Source organism: Nicotiana tabacum, chromosome 23 (assembly GCF_000715075.1).
Source record: "Nicotiana tabacum cultivar K326 chromosome 23, ASM71507v2, whole genome shotgun sequence".
Lineage (NCBI taxonomy): Eukaryota > Viridiplantae > Streptophyta > Magnoliopsida > Solanales > Solanaceae > Nicotiana > Nicotiana tabacum.
Genome location: NC_134102.1, coordinates 68854113 through 68869323, shown reverse-complemented (window position 1 = coordinate 68869323; position 15211 = coordinate 68854113). Strand labels below are relative to the sequence as shown.

The window sequence follows — 15211 nt, the reverse complement described above, 5'->3', positions numbered from 1 at the left end:
GAAGGCCTCGGGTGAGTTTCAGATGGTTAACGAATCAAAAATGGGACTTAAACAGCTGTTGCAATTTTTCTTCTACTGTGCAATCGAGCCCAAAAATCGAGCCGAGGATCGAAGGTAGTCTCGAGATCCATGATCGAAGGCAGGCTCGAGGGCCATGATCGAAGGCAAGCTCGAAGGCCAGTGATCGAAGGCCACTGATCGAAGGCCCAGGATCGAGGGCTAGGACCAAGGCCAGTGATTAAAGGCCATAAAGATCGAAGCCATGATCGATAGCCAGGATCGATGGATGTGATCGAGCTTCAGGGTCGAGGGCCATGATCGAGGACCATGATCGTACTCCCCATGATCGGAGTCCTATGATCGAGGTCCAGGATCGGACCCCATGATCGAGGTCACCCTGGACAGATCTGTAAGTTATAAAATCAGGAGGGCTTCGTCCCATTCGCCATTTTTAACAACTTGGAGTTTGAGAAGAGGCGATTTTTGATATATCTTCAAGGAAAAATATTGGGGTAAGTGTTCTTAACCCAATCTTGGTTAGATTACCCGAATCCATCACTATTTTTAATATTTAATTGGTGATTTAAGTTGGAAAAATTTGAAAACCCTCTTCGATAGATTTGTGGATTTGAGGGTCGAATCGTTATTGGAATTTAGTCATTTTGGTATGGTTAGACTCGTGGTTGAATGGGCGTTCATATTTCGTAACTTTTGCCGAATTCCGAGAGGCCATTTTTGAGTTAATTTCAGATTTTTATTGAAAAATATAGTATTTTCTTATAAAATTAATTCTATAATTTTTGTTGACTGTATCGAATTAATTATTACTAGATATGAGTCGACCTGAATCGGAAAATCGAGGAAAAAATATACTACTTGGTTAAATTGGAGCAAATCGAGGTAAGTGACTTGTCTAACTTTGTGTGGGAAAAATTTTCCGTAGGATTGGTATTAATTGTAATGTGATGAAAGTCGTGTGCACGAGGTGACGAGTGTGTACACGAACTAAATATGAAGGATTATGTTTTTAAATTGTGAAGATCACTGTTGCATATTAATTCAATTATTAAATCTTGTTATATTCTCCATCATTAATTTGATTTGTATACTTTAAATTTGCTTGACCTTTTCCTGCTAATTGTTTTACCTGTTTAGTTGAAACTTGATCTCTTTTATTCTGTGCAATATTTGAAATTGATTTTCTTTAAATTAAATATTATTCATATGAAGTAATTGATATTTTTAAATTTGGTATTGAAGCAACGTATTAAAGATTTTAAAATATTATTTTGCTAAATTATTTATTTCCGACTATTTTTATAAGATTTTTGTACTCATTGTGATGGAGCCGTGAGCTCTTTATTGTGTAAAAATATTATTGATGATTTATGTTGGCATGAGCCGTGAGCTCTTTATTGTGGAAAAATATTATTGTTGATTACTTTGGCAAATTGAAATATTTGGGCACTTGAGGTGCAAATTGTGATATGTTGTGATATTGATACGCATGCGGTGGTATAAGGTCTGGGTATTGAAACGCATGCGGTGAGATAAGGGTAGCTTGATTCGCGTGGCTAGTAGGGGAGACTACTAGAAGTCATGCGGTGTGATAAGGATGGCTAAAACGCGGTATGCTATTTTGGGGGAAAATATTTTTTTTAAAATAAATTGTGAAGGCTCCCGCGGTGAGATAAGGAAATGAGATATTGTGAATTTATTTATGATTTGGGACTATGAGGCGATACCTCGGGAGTGCCCTTGTTGATATTGATTTATGGTTGTAGTTGCCTTTGATTATTTGTTGTGATTTTCTTGAAATTGAAAGGAAATTTTATTTTGTTTCCACGAGATATTAATTACCATTATTTGGTGTAATTAAATGTGACATACTACTTGATTCATTTCCATTATCATTTTATTTTATTATATTATTAAATATTTTACCATGCCATTATTATTTTTTCCAGTAGGGCCTGACCTGACCTCGTCACTACTCTACCGAGGTTAGGCTTTGACACTTACTGGGTACCGCTGTGGTATACTCATACTACGCTTCTGCACATCTTTTTGTGCAGACCCAAGTACTTCTTACCAGCCTAGATATCAGTGAGTACCTGTGCACGGAGACTTCGAAGTATATCTGCCAGCGTCCGCAGACTCTGGAGTCCCCTTCTATCATTATTGTGTTGCTTCCTTATTTTCTTTAGACCTTGATATATACAGAGACATTGAGGATAAAATTCTTAGAAGCTTGTGATTTATTTCTACCGGATTTTGGGAGTTGTAATTATTTGAATTGTACTTTATATATTTCAGATATTTATGATTATTCCGCATTGATAGGCTTACCTAGTCTTAGAGACTAGGTGTCATCACGGCATCCTACGGAGGGAATTTGGGGTCATTACAGTTATACTATTCAAAATTCTTAGCTTTGTAAAATTTTAAATATCAAGACTTCTAACATAATTTGGATAAGATAGGATTTAATAAATAAGTTTTTAGTTTTTATTTTTTACTTTTGGATATGAAATCAATTTTGTTTCAAAACCACGTACCTTTCAACTTCTTGATATTGACGTCCAAAATATTAGGAGTTTCGAATAGTTCAACATAAAAGATTTAATAAGCAATAATTTTTATTGATAGCAAAGTATTAAATATTATTAAAAAAATGAAAAAATATTTTAATCAACGTGTAATATATATTTAAAGGAAAAAGACGATCAATATATAGATATAGATAAATCAATATTAATCAACATGGTTGCAACATAAATTGCATTACTATATATATACATTTTGTGCCGTGAGAATTATCCTTCGCCAAAAAGTTTACAATTACAGAAAGGCATATGATGAAGTCATTGTGATTTTCGATATTGTTTGAGTTAAGTGTAAATAAACGTGCAATAGGTCTTTTATTTTTTTATATTTTTTTTGTTGTTTTGTTTATCTGATTAAAAATTTAAAAAAAAATTCTATCTCTTCTTTCACTATGTTATATCGCATGTTATTTCTGAATGATTGAGTTGATAGCATATTTGAATAAAATATATAATAGTATATCCACGTATATTTGTTTAGCAAAGATGGTGAACTTTGACTTTGAAACTAATACATATTGATTAGTTAGTTCCAATATTAAGTATACAATTATCTTTACACTTTTAAAAAAGTGTGCATATATATTCGTAAGTAACTTGTTTCTGCAATGAACTAAAACTAATTTAAGCTAATATCAATCTCCTAAAGAGTCATAAAATTAACGTGAAAGATATTAATTATACTTATGTTAGTACTTCAAACAAGGAAATAATTTATACAATGTAAAACTCAATAGATTATAAATTTCTAAATATTAGGAGTTCTACCGGGTTCAAATAAGGAAGGATTTAAGGTCCAAAAAAACTCTATACCATGAATTTAATTTTCGGCGAAGGGCCAAATATACCCCTATACTTTCGAAAATGATCTAAAAATACCCCTCGTTATACTATTGGGTTATATATACCCTTCCCTTCATACTTTGGAACAAATATACCCTTATTTTGGATGGAGTGCCACGTGTCAGCACCAGATGAAAACGATCATTTTTTTACCCGATCCGTTTTAAAAAACCCACCACCCGACCCGTTTTAAAATCCAGTTTTTTTTAAAGCATATATTTTGTAAAAACTGAAATTATTTTTTGTAAAAACTGAAAAAAAAAGAATTTGCAAAATATATATTTTTAAGTCTTTTCAGTTTTTTTAAAGTATGTTTTTTGTAAAAATTGAAAAAACAAATATTTTTTAAAAAAATACTTTAAAAATTGAAAAAAAATATATTCTGTAAAAACTGAAAAAAAAGAAATTTTCAAAATATATATTTTTATTTTTTTAGTTTTTTAAAGTATTTTTTTTGTAAAAACTGAAAAAAAAGATTTTGCAAAATATTTTTATTTTTTTAAAACTAATGCATATGTAGTCCACTTATTTAGGAGAGTCTTTTTTTTTCTAGTTTTTTTAAAAAATATTTTTTTCCAGTTTTTACAAAAATAATATTTTAAAAAAACTAAAAAAACTTAAACATATATATTTTGTAAATTCTTTTTTTTTTTCAAGTTTTTACAGAATATATATTTTTCAGTTTTGAAAGCATTTTTTTCAGTTTTTACAAAAAAAATACTTTAAAAAAACTGAAAAGACTTAAAAATATATATTTTGCAATTTTTTTTCCAGTTTTTACAATTTGTTTTTCACTTTTTACAAAATATATGCTTTATAAAAACTGAATTTTAAAACGGGTCGGGTGGTGAATTTTTTAAAACGGATCGGATAAGAAAAAAAGAAATGAGTCGTTTTCATCTGGTGTTGATACGTGGCACTACATCCAAAATAAGGGTATATTTGTTCCAAAGTATGACGGGAAGGGTATATATAGCTCAATAGTATAACAAGAGATATTTTTAGACCATTTTCAAAAGTACATAGGTATATTTGACAGATGCATTTGATTAAAGGTGGAGGGATCTATTTATCCGCCACATCCCTACAAGAGAGTTTTAATCTTCACTATTATGGGTACAAAAATATCAAGTAAACAATCCAAGGCAGGGCCTAAGGACTTTGAATTTGGATTACACATTCTCCTCCACATCCCTCTTCTCTCATCTTTTTCATGCCATCATCCTGCTGCCACGTGTCATATCAATATCCAAACTGCAATAAATCACAACCAAAGCTTTTCCCATTCCTTTATCCATCACAAACATCATCATCTTGAATCCTTGTAACAGAAAAGAGTTCAAGAAAAAGAATAATTCTTTTAAAAAAATATATATATATTCTACATGGGACTCACAATTACAATTACATCCCTGGACAAGCTTTCCAATTACAATCATGTCCTCTCCATTCCTGCCCTTTGAATTACCTCCAAATTTAATTTGTCCAAAACTAAGGGTAGTCACAAAGACATGGTTTAACATAAGCAGATTCAAGATTTAAATTTTATGGGTTTAACTTAATGTTCTTAGCATTTAATCGATTATATTAAAAAAATTATGGGTTCATATATACTATTTATTATAATTTTAATAAATTTTTACATATAAATTTATATTTTTCGATGAAAATACTGAGTTTAAATGAACCCAATACCTCAAAACTCCACTCGCCCTTGGTGACACTATCAGCATTTCCTCTCATCAAATCAATACAATTTCTTATCCAAACAAAACTGCCACTTGTTTTTCTCTAACCATAACCATACCCTTTGCTTACAAGTTTTTGTACCTCACATATTTTCCTAATGCCAAGACAAAATATCCTCAAAGGCAGAAAAAGGGAAAAAAAAAAGAAATTGATCAATGCCCATTCATTCATTACATGTCACCCCTTAAACTTTAGCTCATCAGATAGTCAGAGAGAAGGGAGAGCACTCCATAATTCTATCTCTTTCTCTCTGGAAAAAAGAAAAAACCTCTCAAGAATCTGAGAGGAAAAAAATCAAGAAAATATGGCAGTGAGTACAGTGTACACAGCTCAATCACTGAACTCTACTTGTTCAATCTCCACACCCTCAAAATCCCACTTAGGATTTCACCAAAAACAAGTGATTTTCTACACCAAATTAAGAACCAACAGAAGAAGCAGTAGCACTAGTGTAATAACATGTTCATCAGCTGATGAAAAGACAGTGGTGATTGGTTTAGCAGCTGATTCTGGCTGTGGAAAAAGTACTTTCATGAGGAGATTAACAAGTGTATTTGGTGGTGCTGCTGAGCCACCAAAAGGTGGAAATCCAGATTCAAACACATTAATCTCAGACATGACTACTGTGATTTGTCTTGATGATTATCACTCACTTGATAGAACTGGAAGGAAGGAGAAAGGAGTTACTGCTCTTGATCCTAGAGCTAATGATTTTGACCTTATGTATGAGCAAGTTAAGGCTATTAAGGAAGGTATTGCTGTGGAGAAGCCTATTTATAACCATGTTAGTGGTCTTCTTGACCCCCCAGAACTCATTAAACCTCCCAAGATTCTTGTTATTGAAGGATTACACCCCATGTAAGTACTATTTATTACTCTCCCTCTCCGTTTCATTTTATATATTATTTGGCGGACATGTAGTTTAAGCTGAAAGGAATATTCCGACACATACCAAAAGTACTCATATATACAACTAATTGTGAGTTTAAACAAAGTAGGTTATTTTTCTATGACTATAAGAATACTATCATTAAAGATAAAATGAAAAGTAAAATAAACAAGTTCTAAATATAAAAAAGGTATATTTTTCTTGGAACATAATGACGTATTATATTACTGTGAAATTCTTGAAGAAATGCAAAGATATTTTCTCTTTGTAACGTTAACACACTCATGCAAACAGTTGACACATTAAAAGCCTTGGTTCCTCCATAATCTTTAGTTCTTCTTGTCTTTTGTGTAACTAAACTTCACCTCCTTTTCCACAGCAAAATAGACCCAAAAAAAAAAAGGTCATGATAATTGTGAAGAGAATTCTCTTGTAATGACACGCGCTCTTTGTCTCCTTTTTTAATTCTCTAATAATGTTTTTCCTTTTATTTATTAAGCCAAGAGAAAAGGAGAATGTAAGTTGAGTTTATCATTTGTTCGTTTGTAAAATAAGCTATGAAAGAAATGGACGGTTATTTATGAGGATAAATGCTTCCTCCGTTGAGAGATCGATAATTCGATATGATGCTATCAAAATGTATGGTTGAGGAGTTAACGTTATCTTTATGTTATCACTTCTCATGATGGGCCTCTATAATCATTTGGGCCCATTCCATTCCTCATTTAATTGTTTTTTTTAAAAAAAAAAAAAAGAAGTTTGGTATTGCAATATTTTGCATAAAATTACCAGTACAAGTTTCCTTACTAAGGAACTCTATAACTCTTGGAGTGGGGAATCATTCTTTTTGTTAGTTTTGCTGGTGGTTTCAGCCGGCTAGAAGGAAATACTAACGTTGAAGCACACATTCAACTTTGATAAATACTTGCTCAGATCCGTGTGGTTATACCATGTGAAACAATTTAATTTTAACAGTTAATAATTAAAGTAGCAAATATAAATCACTTAACCATAGTTTAATGATAAATATCGTGTACGAATGACATATGTAAGTTACTTAACCATGATTAAGTGATAAATATGTGTGTAAAAAGACATGTCTTTCTTATATTAAATTAGCTCGATGTAAATACTGGACACAAATAAATTTTTACCTATACTTCATACTATGGTGCTTGAAATTCACTGGCCTCAACATCATTTATTGAAACAGTGAAGAAAATAGATTGGCTACAATTATCAGGGCAGTCGTCTTACTATACTTACCTTGTCGTTTAAGCTAATTAATCTGTACAGCTTCTGTAAAATTTTTCAATCTTGAATCTGACAATATAATCTAAAATTTTGACATTTTTTTCTTCTTTTTCTATGATATATAGGTACGATGAGCGTGTGAGAGAGCTCTTGGACTTCAGCATCTACTTGGATATCAGCAATGAGGTTAAGTTCGCTTGGAAGATTCAGGTAACTTAATGCTGTACAACTTCTATTTCTAAAGTAACAAAATTTGGTCCCCTGGGGGTGGCTTATTCAATTAAAGTAATTGAACTATATATGTGTAAAAAATATCCATCATTGGACAAAGTAGTTGCGAAGTTGAGAGACTATTGAAATTAAGTCTGGAAAGATGAATCTAAGTGTATTTTTTCTTGAAAATGAATGCAGAGGGATATGGCTGAGAGAGGGCACAGCCTTGAGAGCATTAAGGCCAGTATTGAAGCCAGGAAGCCAGATTTTGATGCTTATATTGGTGCACTACTTAGTTTGCCTTGATATTAGCATAGTCGTAATTATTCAGAATGAAGATTAATAAAATTGTCTGTGGTGCAGACCCACAAAAGCAATATGCAGATGCAGTAATTGAAGTGCTCCCAACTCAGCTGATCCCAGATGACAATGAAGGCAAAGTTTTGAGAGTGAGATTGATAATGAAGGAAGGAGTGAACAACTTCAACCCGGTTTACCTGTTTGATGAAGGCTCCACCATCTCATGGATTCCTTGTGGTAGGAAGTTGACTTGTTCTTACCCTGGCATCAACTTCTCATATGGCCCTGACACCTACTTTGGCAATGAGGTACCTATATTCTTTTCCAACCTGCCAACAATCACTAATTATGTCTTGTAGTTTTGCATTGAGTATTAAGAATATGCTGAATTTAGACTCAACCCGAGGAACTCAATTGCCAGGATCTTAGCTGCTGATTACTAGTCTGGCTGGAAAATTTAGCTATGTATTCTGAGGATTCAACATAAATTAACTAGTTTTACGCTCCTTTATTCGGGGTTGGCACCAGCAATATGAGCAAGCTCACATCCGGTGAAATTAGGCTGGAAAATTTAGTTATACAATCTAATATGTATAGATTAAAAAATAAAGACCAAAAGAACAACTTTAAGCTTCTTTTTGGTACTTCCCAAATGATATTTAAAGACAACATGCTAGAAATTACCTGGCCAACGCAGAAAGTAGGTCTGTACCATTGCTCAGCTATTCTTCCAGAAATCATGCCTGATTTTCATCATCTGCTTTTCTTCCAACTTACAGGTATCTGTCTTGGAGATGGACGGGCAATTTGACAGACTGGATGAGCTCATCTATGTAGAGAGCCATTTGAGCAACCTCTCCACCAAATTTTATGGTGAAGTTACTCAACAAATGTTGAAGCATGCTGATTTCCCTGGTAGCAACAATGGAACAGGTTTCTTCCAGACCATTGTCGGTTTGAAGATCAGAGACCTCTATGAGCAAATCGTTGCCAGCAGAGCTGCAACTCCAGTTCAAGCTGCAAAGGCCTAAACTTTGCCAAACTCTATTAACAGCTAGGCACCAGAATCATCTGTTGTACCTTGTTGTTTCACTCCTCTTCCCTAAAAATTTTTATTTGCCGACTTCTTTTCCCCACTTTCATGTTTCAGTTTCATGGTAGATAATTCCCCATAAATGAGAAGATACACTTGATTATGTATTTATATCTAGCTGGAAATGTGTTGAGAGTTGTAACATGGATAATAAGAAGGAGTAATTAAGTGAAACAAATCAAGGCAAGCTATCAACCTTTTGGGCTGATGTTTTTCACTTGATCATCATTTGGTTTTGGAAACACATGAAATATTGAAAACAAGGCCATAATTTCAAGCCAAGCAGTTTCTGCACTATCTACTCGGAGGTAAGCTACTGGACAATAATTAAGATCGAAACCACCAAAAATCAGGAAATTTCACTGTCACTGCTGAGACATAAACAGAACATTTCATGCTAAACGTTGAGAATAAACAGAACATATCGTGAGTTTCAAAATGCCATACTTTTGGTAGAAAGGATAAAGCATCACAAAGACTAATATCGAGAAGCATGATGATATTACTAGAATTCACCAGCATTAAATTAAACATATTAACAACCTACTATTCAAGGTACCTACGGAGGAAACAACAGTAGGAGAGCAAAACTATATATACAGGTTGATGCATACGTTTCAGTCAACTCTACTCATGTTTACTTTATAGTAATAAACTTGTTACTACCATGTTTAGCCCAATGGTTCTTCAGGTCAACTGGATTAGAAAGATCACGCCCTTGAGCAGCAAGTCTAAGAAGAAGTTTAGTGTATGCTCCATTAGTCATTTTCCTCCCACCGAGACGATTCCCAGGCTTTGAGGGATTCATTGGGAGGGGATACTCAGATAAGGTGGTGGTACAACATGATGATTGCCAACCATAAACTCCACATTTGTAGCACCTTCTAGCAACACCTGTACAGGAACAAAATGGTGGTGGCACGCCACAAAAATCAGCAATAACTGAATTTGGATTCTTTGTTACCGTGGCCTCTCCACATCTAGATTCTCCTTTGGTTCTTTTAGAGGCAGAAGGCTTATTTTCAGGCTGTTCCACTTTAAAAAGTTTCGATGCAATTTCACGCAATTCCTTTGCAGACATCTTGTTTTTCTTAACCTTCTGCCGTTTGGCCTTGACCTTGACATTCATGTGTTGTTCACCTGTAGGGGCAACAGAACGAATGGGAACAGCAGCATAAGGTTTTGATTTGGAACCATCTTTTGTTGCAGGGAAACGATTATCTTGATGAGTCCATGGAAAATGTGAATCAAATGTCTCTACTTTGTGGTTAACTTGAGATGCCATTGGGTAGCTCCCCGGACGAGGTCCCATCTTCACTGAGTCGGACACACGTAATTCCAACGGGACATGTTGAAAACATTATAGGTTAAAGTCATTCAGCAAATTGCAGTAACTATAGTAGCTAATTATATTCCAATAACTTTGTTATTAGAGCTAAACTTTTGTTTTCGAGCATTCAAAGGAACAACATCCATAAACAGAATAACCAGTAGCTTGGAAACTGACATCAAGATAAATAAATGTGACTGCAGGAAGTGCCATCCAAATTTTGGATTCCAAAAGAAAAACAAGTACACATGCTCTGTTTAATACAGACCAAAAACTGATCTTACAGAAAAATTATAGCCCCATCATAATGTGCATAATTAACATTTGAATAAGTTGCTCCAAATACTCTTGTAATATGATTTAGTTACAGATACACCTCCTATATTCCAAATCAAACACGAACCCTCATATAATGAAAAATCCTACACAAACGTTAAATTTTGTATAATTTCAACTTTATAAGGTGTTAAGTGTTTGGTTTTGAAAAACACTAGGTATTCCGTTACTAAGTAAATCAAAATAGATTAAAGTGAAACAATCAAAAGGAAAATTGAAATTAATAATGAAAAATTTCCAAATGTATTAGTAAATTCTATGAAACTTTAGAAAAAGGAATATACTTTTTCTCCTCACTTGTCTAATATTATTTATTTGAAATCTTACTAGAGCTGCTTAAACTCAATACTCTACCATATTTTCTTTCACATTTTAAAGCGGTAAGAAAGTTTCAAATGTTTAAAAATGAAAAAAATATATTCTTAAACGGTTCAATGAACACTTTTAAACAGAATTAGGATATTCATATTTCAACACTGTTAAACAGGAATAAGAACAAATGGCTTTATAACAATTTGTATATTAATTAATTACGGATATATTCGTGTATTTCAAAATCAAACACTTGATCCCCCATACAATGAAAATATTGCATAATATTCTGTATAAAATTGCTATCATTTAACCGTTCTGCATAAAAACGTATGGGTAAATGGAATGTAAATATCTGTATATATAGGGAGAACTCCCAATGGAGACAAAAATAGTAGGTTATTTCTTCTTATTTTGTCTAAAGTTTTGGTGGACTCAGTTATTCCTTATATGTGTGGGTGGGAGTTAGCAGATACAAATGAAATTAGTTGAGATGCGCAAAGTATATGAAAATTAAAACACCACCCTATAACTGAGTTTATATTATACAGGAGTGTTTAGATTAACTTAATTTTAATGTTTAAAGTGTTCAATGGATAAACTTAACATCTATATAGAGAGAGAAAAAGTGTATAAATTTCCAACAATGAAATGCAGCCAGTAAGTTAAAACACAAACACAAACATACATACATACACATCTGGAGATTCAAAGAGAAAAGAAGCCCTACTTTGTAATATATAAATCAGATTATGCACAGTAGCTGAAGTAATAAAAGAGAAAAGGAAAGAAAAAGAATAAGCTTCCACCTGTGTCTCGAACCAAACCTTAAAACTCAGAATAGTAAAATTAAAGAGAACACAGCAGAGTTGGAGCAAGTGATCAAAGTTGTAAGGGGTTTCTTGTTTTTCGATATTTGGTATGTAAAGTGGCAGAGGTGTTGTCATAGTGGAGGGACAAACGTCATGGCCAAAACCCATGTCCCAATATATGCCTACTTGTCACTGAGAGGGTTTATAAGCTTATTTACTTGAGATATTTTAACTTAATTATAATTTGATATATAATTTATTAATTATTTATAAATTAATATCAAATGAGTATCCCTTGATTGCAGCCTTTTAATCTGCCCTATTTTTCTTGTTTAATCGTCTCTACTTCTCTTCTCATTTCTTTTTCAGAGAATTCAACAATAGATTTCACCATGCTATACCAGCTATTGTCCGTTAGCCATACTCTCTACTATTCACAATCATTAAAAAGTTACAAAGCTTGATTTCGAATTCAGATTTTTTAAAATTAATTTTTTTGGATTGAGTGTTATTACAAATATTTTAGAATATTTTTTGAAATTTACATCTCAATTTAGAGGGTGTTTCGTGAAAATTAAAGTTGATTTTGGCTGTATTTTCAGATTTGAAGATTGTATTTTCAAAATTATATTAAATTTGTATGAAAATTGTATTTAAGTTATATATTATTGCAGTTGTTTTACTTGTGTATGAATATCATATGAAAGTTATAAATTCGTTCTATACGGTATGAATAGTTGTGTGAAATTTGTATTAAAGTTATAAATACTCTCTTTTAGGTGAAGTTGTATAGATGTATCAAAATTATATCAAAGTTGTAATTATAAAAAATAAGTAATAACAAAAGGGATATTTTCATACTATCTCCTAGCTAGTGGAACAAGAAATACATGTATGGTTTACTTATGTAAACCAATAAAAAAATGAGAAAAGAAATATAAAAAGCAAAAATCAAAGTCGAGTCTTATGTCAGATTTTCTCAAAATTTTTTGAGAAACGTATTGAATTTTTGAAAGAGTTTTCATAATGCTATACTTCAATTAAAGATCGAGTCAAAGGAGAATATTGTATGAAATTTGTATAAAAATTATATTTTAGTTGTAATTGTATTATTTTTATATGAATATTATATAAAAGTTGTATTTTAGTTGTAATTGTACATATGTATCAAAATTGTATTAGAGTTGCTTTATAATTGCACGAAAATTATATTTAAGTTGTATGCTTGTTGATTTTGTAAGACTATTAGTTGAGTTGCTTAAATAGATACCATTCACATTTATTGTTTCTGGCATATAACTGCCACTAATTTCTCGTCAATATTCTATAAAATTTAAAGACTTTACTTTTTTGTTTTTAAAAAATATTTACGTTTTCAATTGAGCTAGCCTATTATAAATTATGTACACATTATTCCTCTTCTCTATATATCTCAATCTTTTCATGACAAAAATACCATGTCAAACGACACGTTTGATATAATTTGTCGTTACCACTACAATTATGTATTTTGGATGTTAGTTGAAAAATAAAAAAAAGGAAAGACATTAATAATGGATTGAAATTTTTTTTAAGGGGGAATGTATACAATTTGTAAAGAAAATCAAGTCAATTTTGAGAAATATCAAAACTTAATTATTTTGGATAAAGAATTTGATACTTATTATGTCTATAAAAAATCTCTTTAAAAATCCCAAACTTTGGATATGAGGCCCAATAATGTAAGGGCTACCCTTGATATTAGGATAGCGGGCTGACCTAACCGGGGGGGGGGGGGGGATATGCAAGAAATTTCAAGGTGTCCTCCTCAAGGACATGTGTTTCAATTTTGGCTCAGTTAAGAAAAAGAGTGCAAATAAGATAACTGCCATGGTTTGTGCTCCTTCCTCCTTGTTCTTCATCTTTTTTATGATGTGCTGTAAAGAATTAAAGATCCATTACTTTTTTGTGATTGATTTTGATTGGTTTGGTTGTAAAAATATTCTAGGGATTTGTTGAGTTCGGAAGAAAACAAAGTGGATCTATTGATTTTTTAAGGTCCGGATTGGATCTGGCCATCGGATAATCAGAATTGGTATTAGAATGTTGAATTTAAAGCAAAAATGTGTTCGTAAAATTTCTCAAAAAACTTATGGTGATCCTTTAGGAATTGTGAACATTTTGTTCCAAAGTTATAATACTACTTATACTAAATTCTTTGTGATTCACCGGGACTTGTGCATGTATGGGTCAAAATTCAGTTTTAGTCGAAATAGTGCTAAGTGAAACATTCTTGTGATGCCGCGCGTCGAAATGATCTAATTATCAACGAAGGTCGTGGTCGAAGACTTAGCGGGATGTGTTGAAAGAATCATTGAAGTCGAAGTCGCAGAGTCGTCATCGAGGCCGAGATCGAGCATCCTTAACAGAGTTATAACGACTAGTTTCATGATAGGACATTAAAGAGAATATTCTAGTGGATACTCTCTTCACTTGTACTATTAGGGTTTCCTATGAGCATTTTTCCTAGAAATAGAAAAAGACACATTGATAGGGGGCATGTGATATTCATTTGTAAAGAACACACTTTGACTTAAAGATTCGGCTCTCACTTACTAAGATACAAACATCACTTTTTCACTGAGATTCTTGTCCATACTTTTTCACTAAATCCGAGAATAACTCTAATTTTCAAGGAATTGTCTATCATTCATCATTGTCATCATTGTGAGGAAGAACATTCATTTATTTCATCTTTTCTTGAGTGACTTATTCTCTCTATTTACTTAAATGTCATTTATTGCTATTCATTGTTATTAAATGCAATATTATTATTTTTGATTTGCGGGATATTTATTATATATCACTGTTACTGACCAACCACATTTGCGTGATATTTGTTGCTCCTTTAAGAACCTCATCTAAGGATATTATTATTAGCTAAAATTAACCCCTATTTACATAAATTTAATTATTTGAACCAATATTTATATTTTTTGATCAAACAGTGCAAGTACATCAATTAAAAACTCCTGGTCATTGGCTAGGATTTATGAACATTTATTATAAAGTTACAACATAATTAAATCTTTGAGATTTGTCAGGACTTGTGGCAAGCCCATCCACCCAGAACTCCTGATAATCCACTATAATTTTTTTGAACTAAATCATGGTGATCAACCATGAGTTGTGGCAAGGTAAGTCTTATATATACTGATCCCAGGGATTGAGCTCCAACTTTCAGCATGGATGTTTCTGCACAACTTTTTTATATGAGGTCAAAAGTTAAATAATGGCACCATAATAGCCTATTTGTGTAATCCTGAAAATGTGAGTCGAAATAGCGCCTACTAGCCACACTATAGCTATTTCTATTTATCTACAACTTGTATACAAGTATCTCTTTGTTGCAAAATTTACCATTGGCAACTTGTCTTTCCTCGACTTTTTTCTCCCATTGTAACGACCCGACTTGTCGTTTTAAGAAATTACATC

At 32.4% G+C, this 15211-nt stretch overlaps 2 protein-coding genes across 3 annotated transcripts; one reads left to right on the top strand and one right to left on the bottom strand.

Annotated features, from left to right (window-relative positions):
- The first annotated feature begins 5169 nt into the window (after window positions 1–5169).
- On the top strand, window positions 5170–9125 carry LOC107761746 (phosphoribulokinase, chloroplastic-like). Its single transcript, XM_016580012.2, has 5 exons — window positions 5170–6056; window positions 7467–7551; window positions 7753–7837; window positions 7918–8162; window positions 8634–9125. Exons 1-5 carry the CDS (start codon window positions 5503–5505, stop codon window positions 8883–8885), a joined length of 1221 nt encoding a protein of 406 aa, XP_016435498.1. The 5' UTR covers window positions 5170–5502; the 3' UTR covers window positions 8886–9125.
- LOC107761748 (protein BASIC PENTACYSTEINE7-like) lies at window positions 8633–11918 on the bottom strand. 2 transcript variants are annotated; one of them, XM_016580014.2, is made up of 2 exons: window positions 11735–11918; window positions 8633–10264 (listed from the first exon to the last, which is right to left on the bottom strand). In XM_016580014.2, the coding sequence occupies exon 2, from the start codon at window positions 10257–10259 to the stop codon at window positions 9585–9587; it is 675 nt and encodes a 224-aa protein (XP_016435500.1). In that variant the 5' UTR covers window positions 10260–10264; window positions 11735–11918; the 3' UTR covers window positions 8633–9584. The 2 variants fall into 2 exon arrangements, with proteins under 2 accessions (XP_016435500.1, XP_016435499.2); XM_016580013.2 differs by having other exon boundaries at window positions 8633–10259.
- Window positions 11919–15211: the final 3293 nt, after the last annotated feature.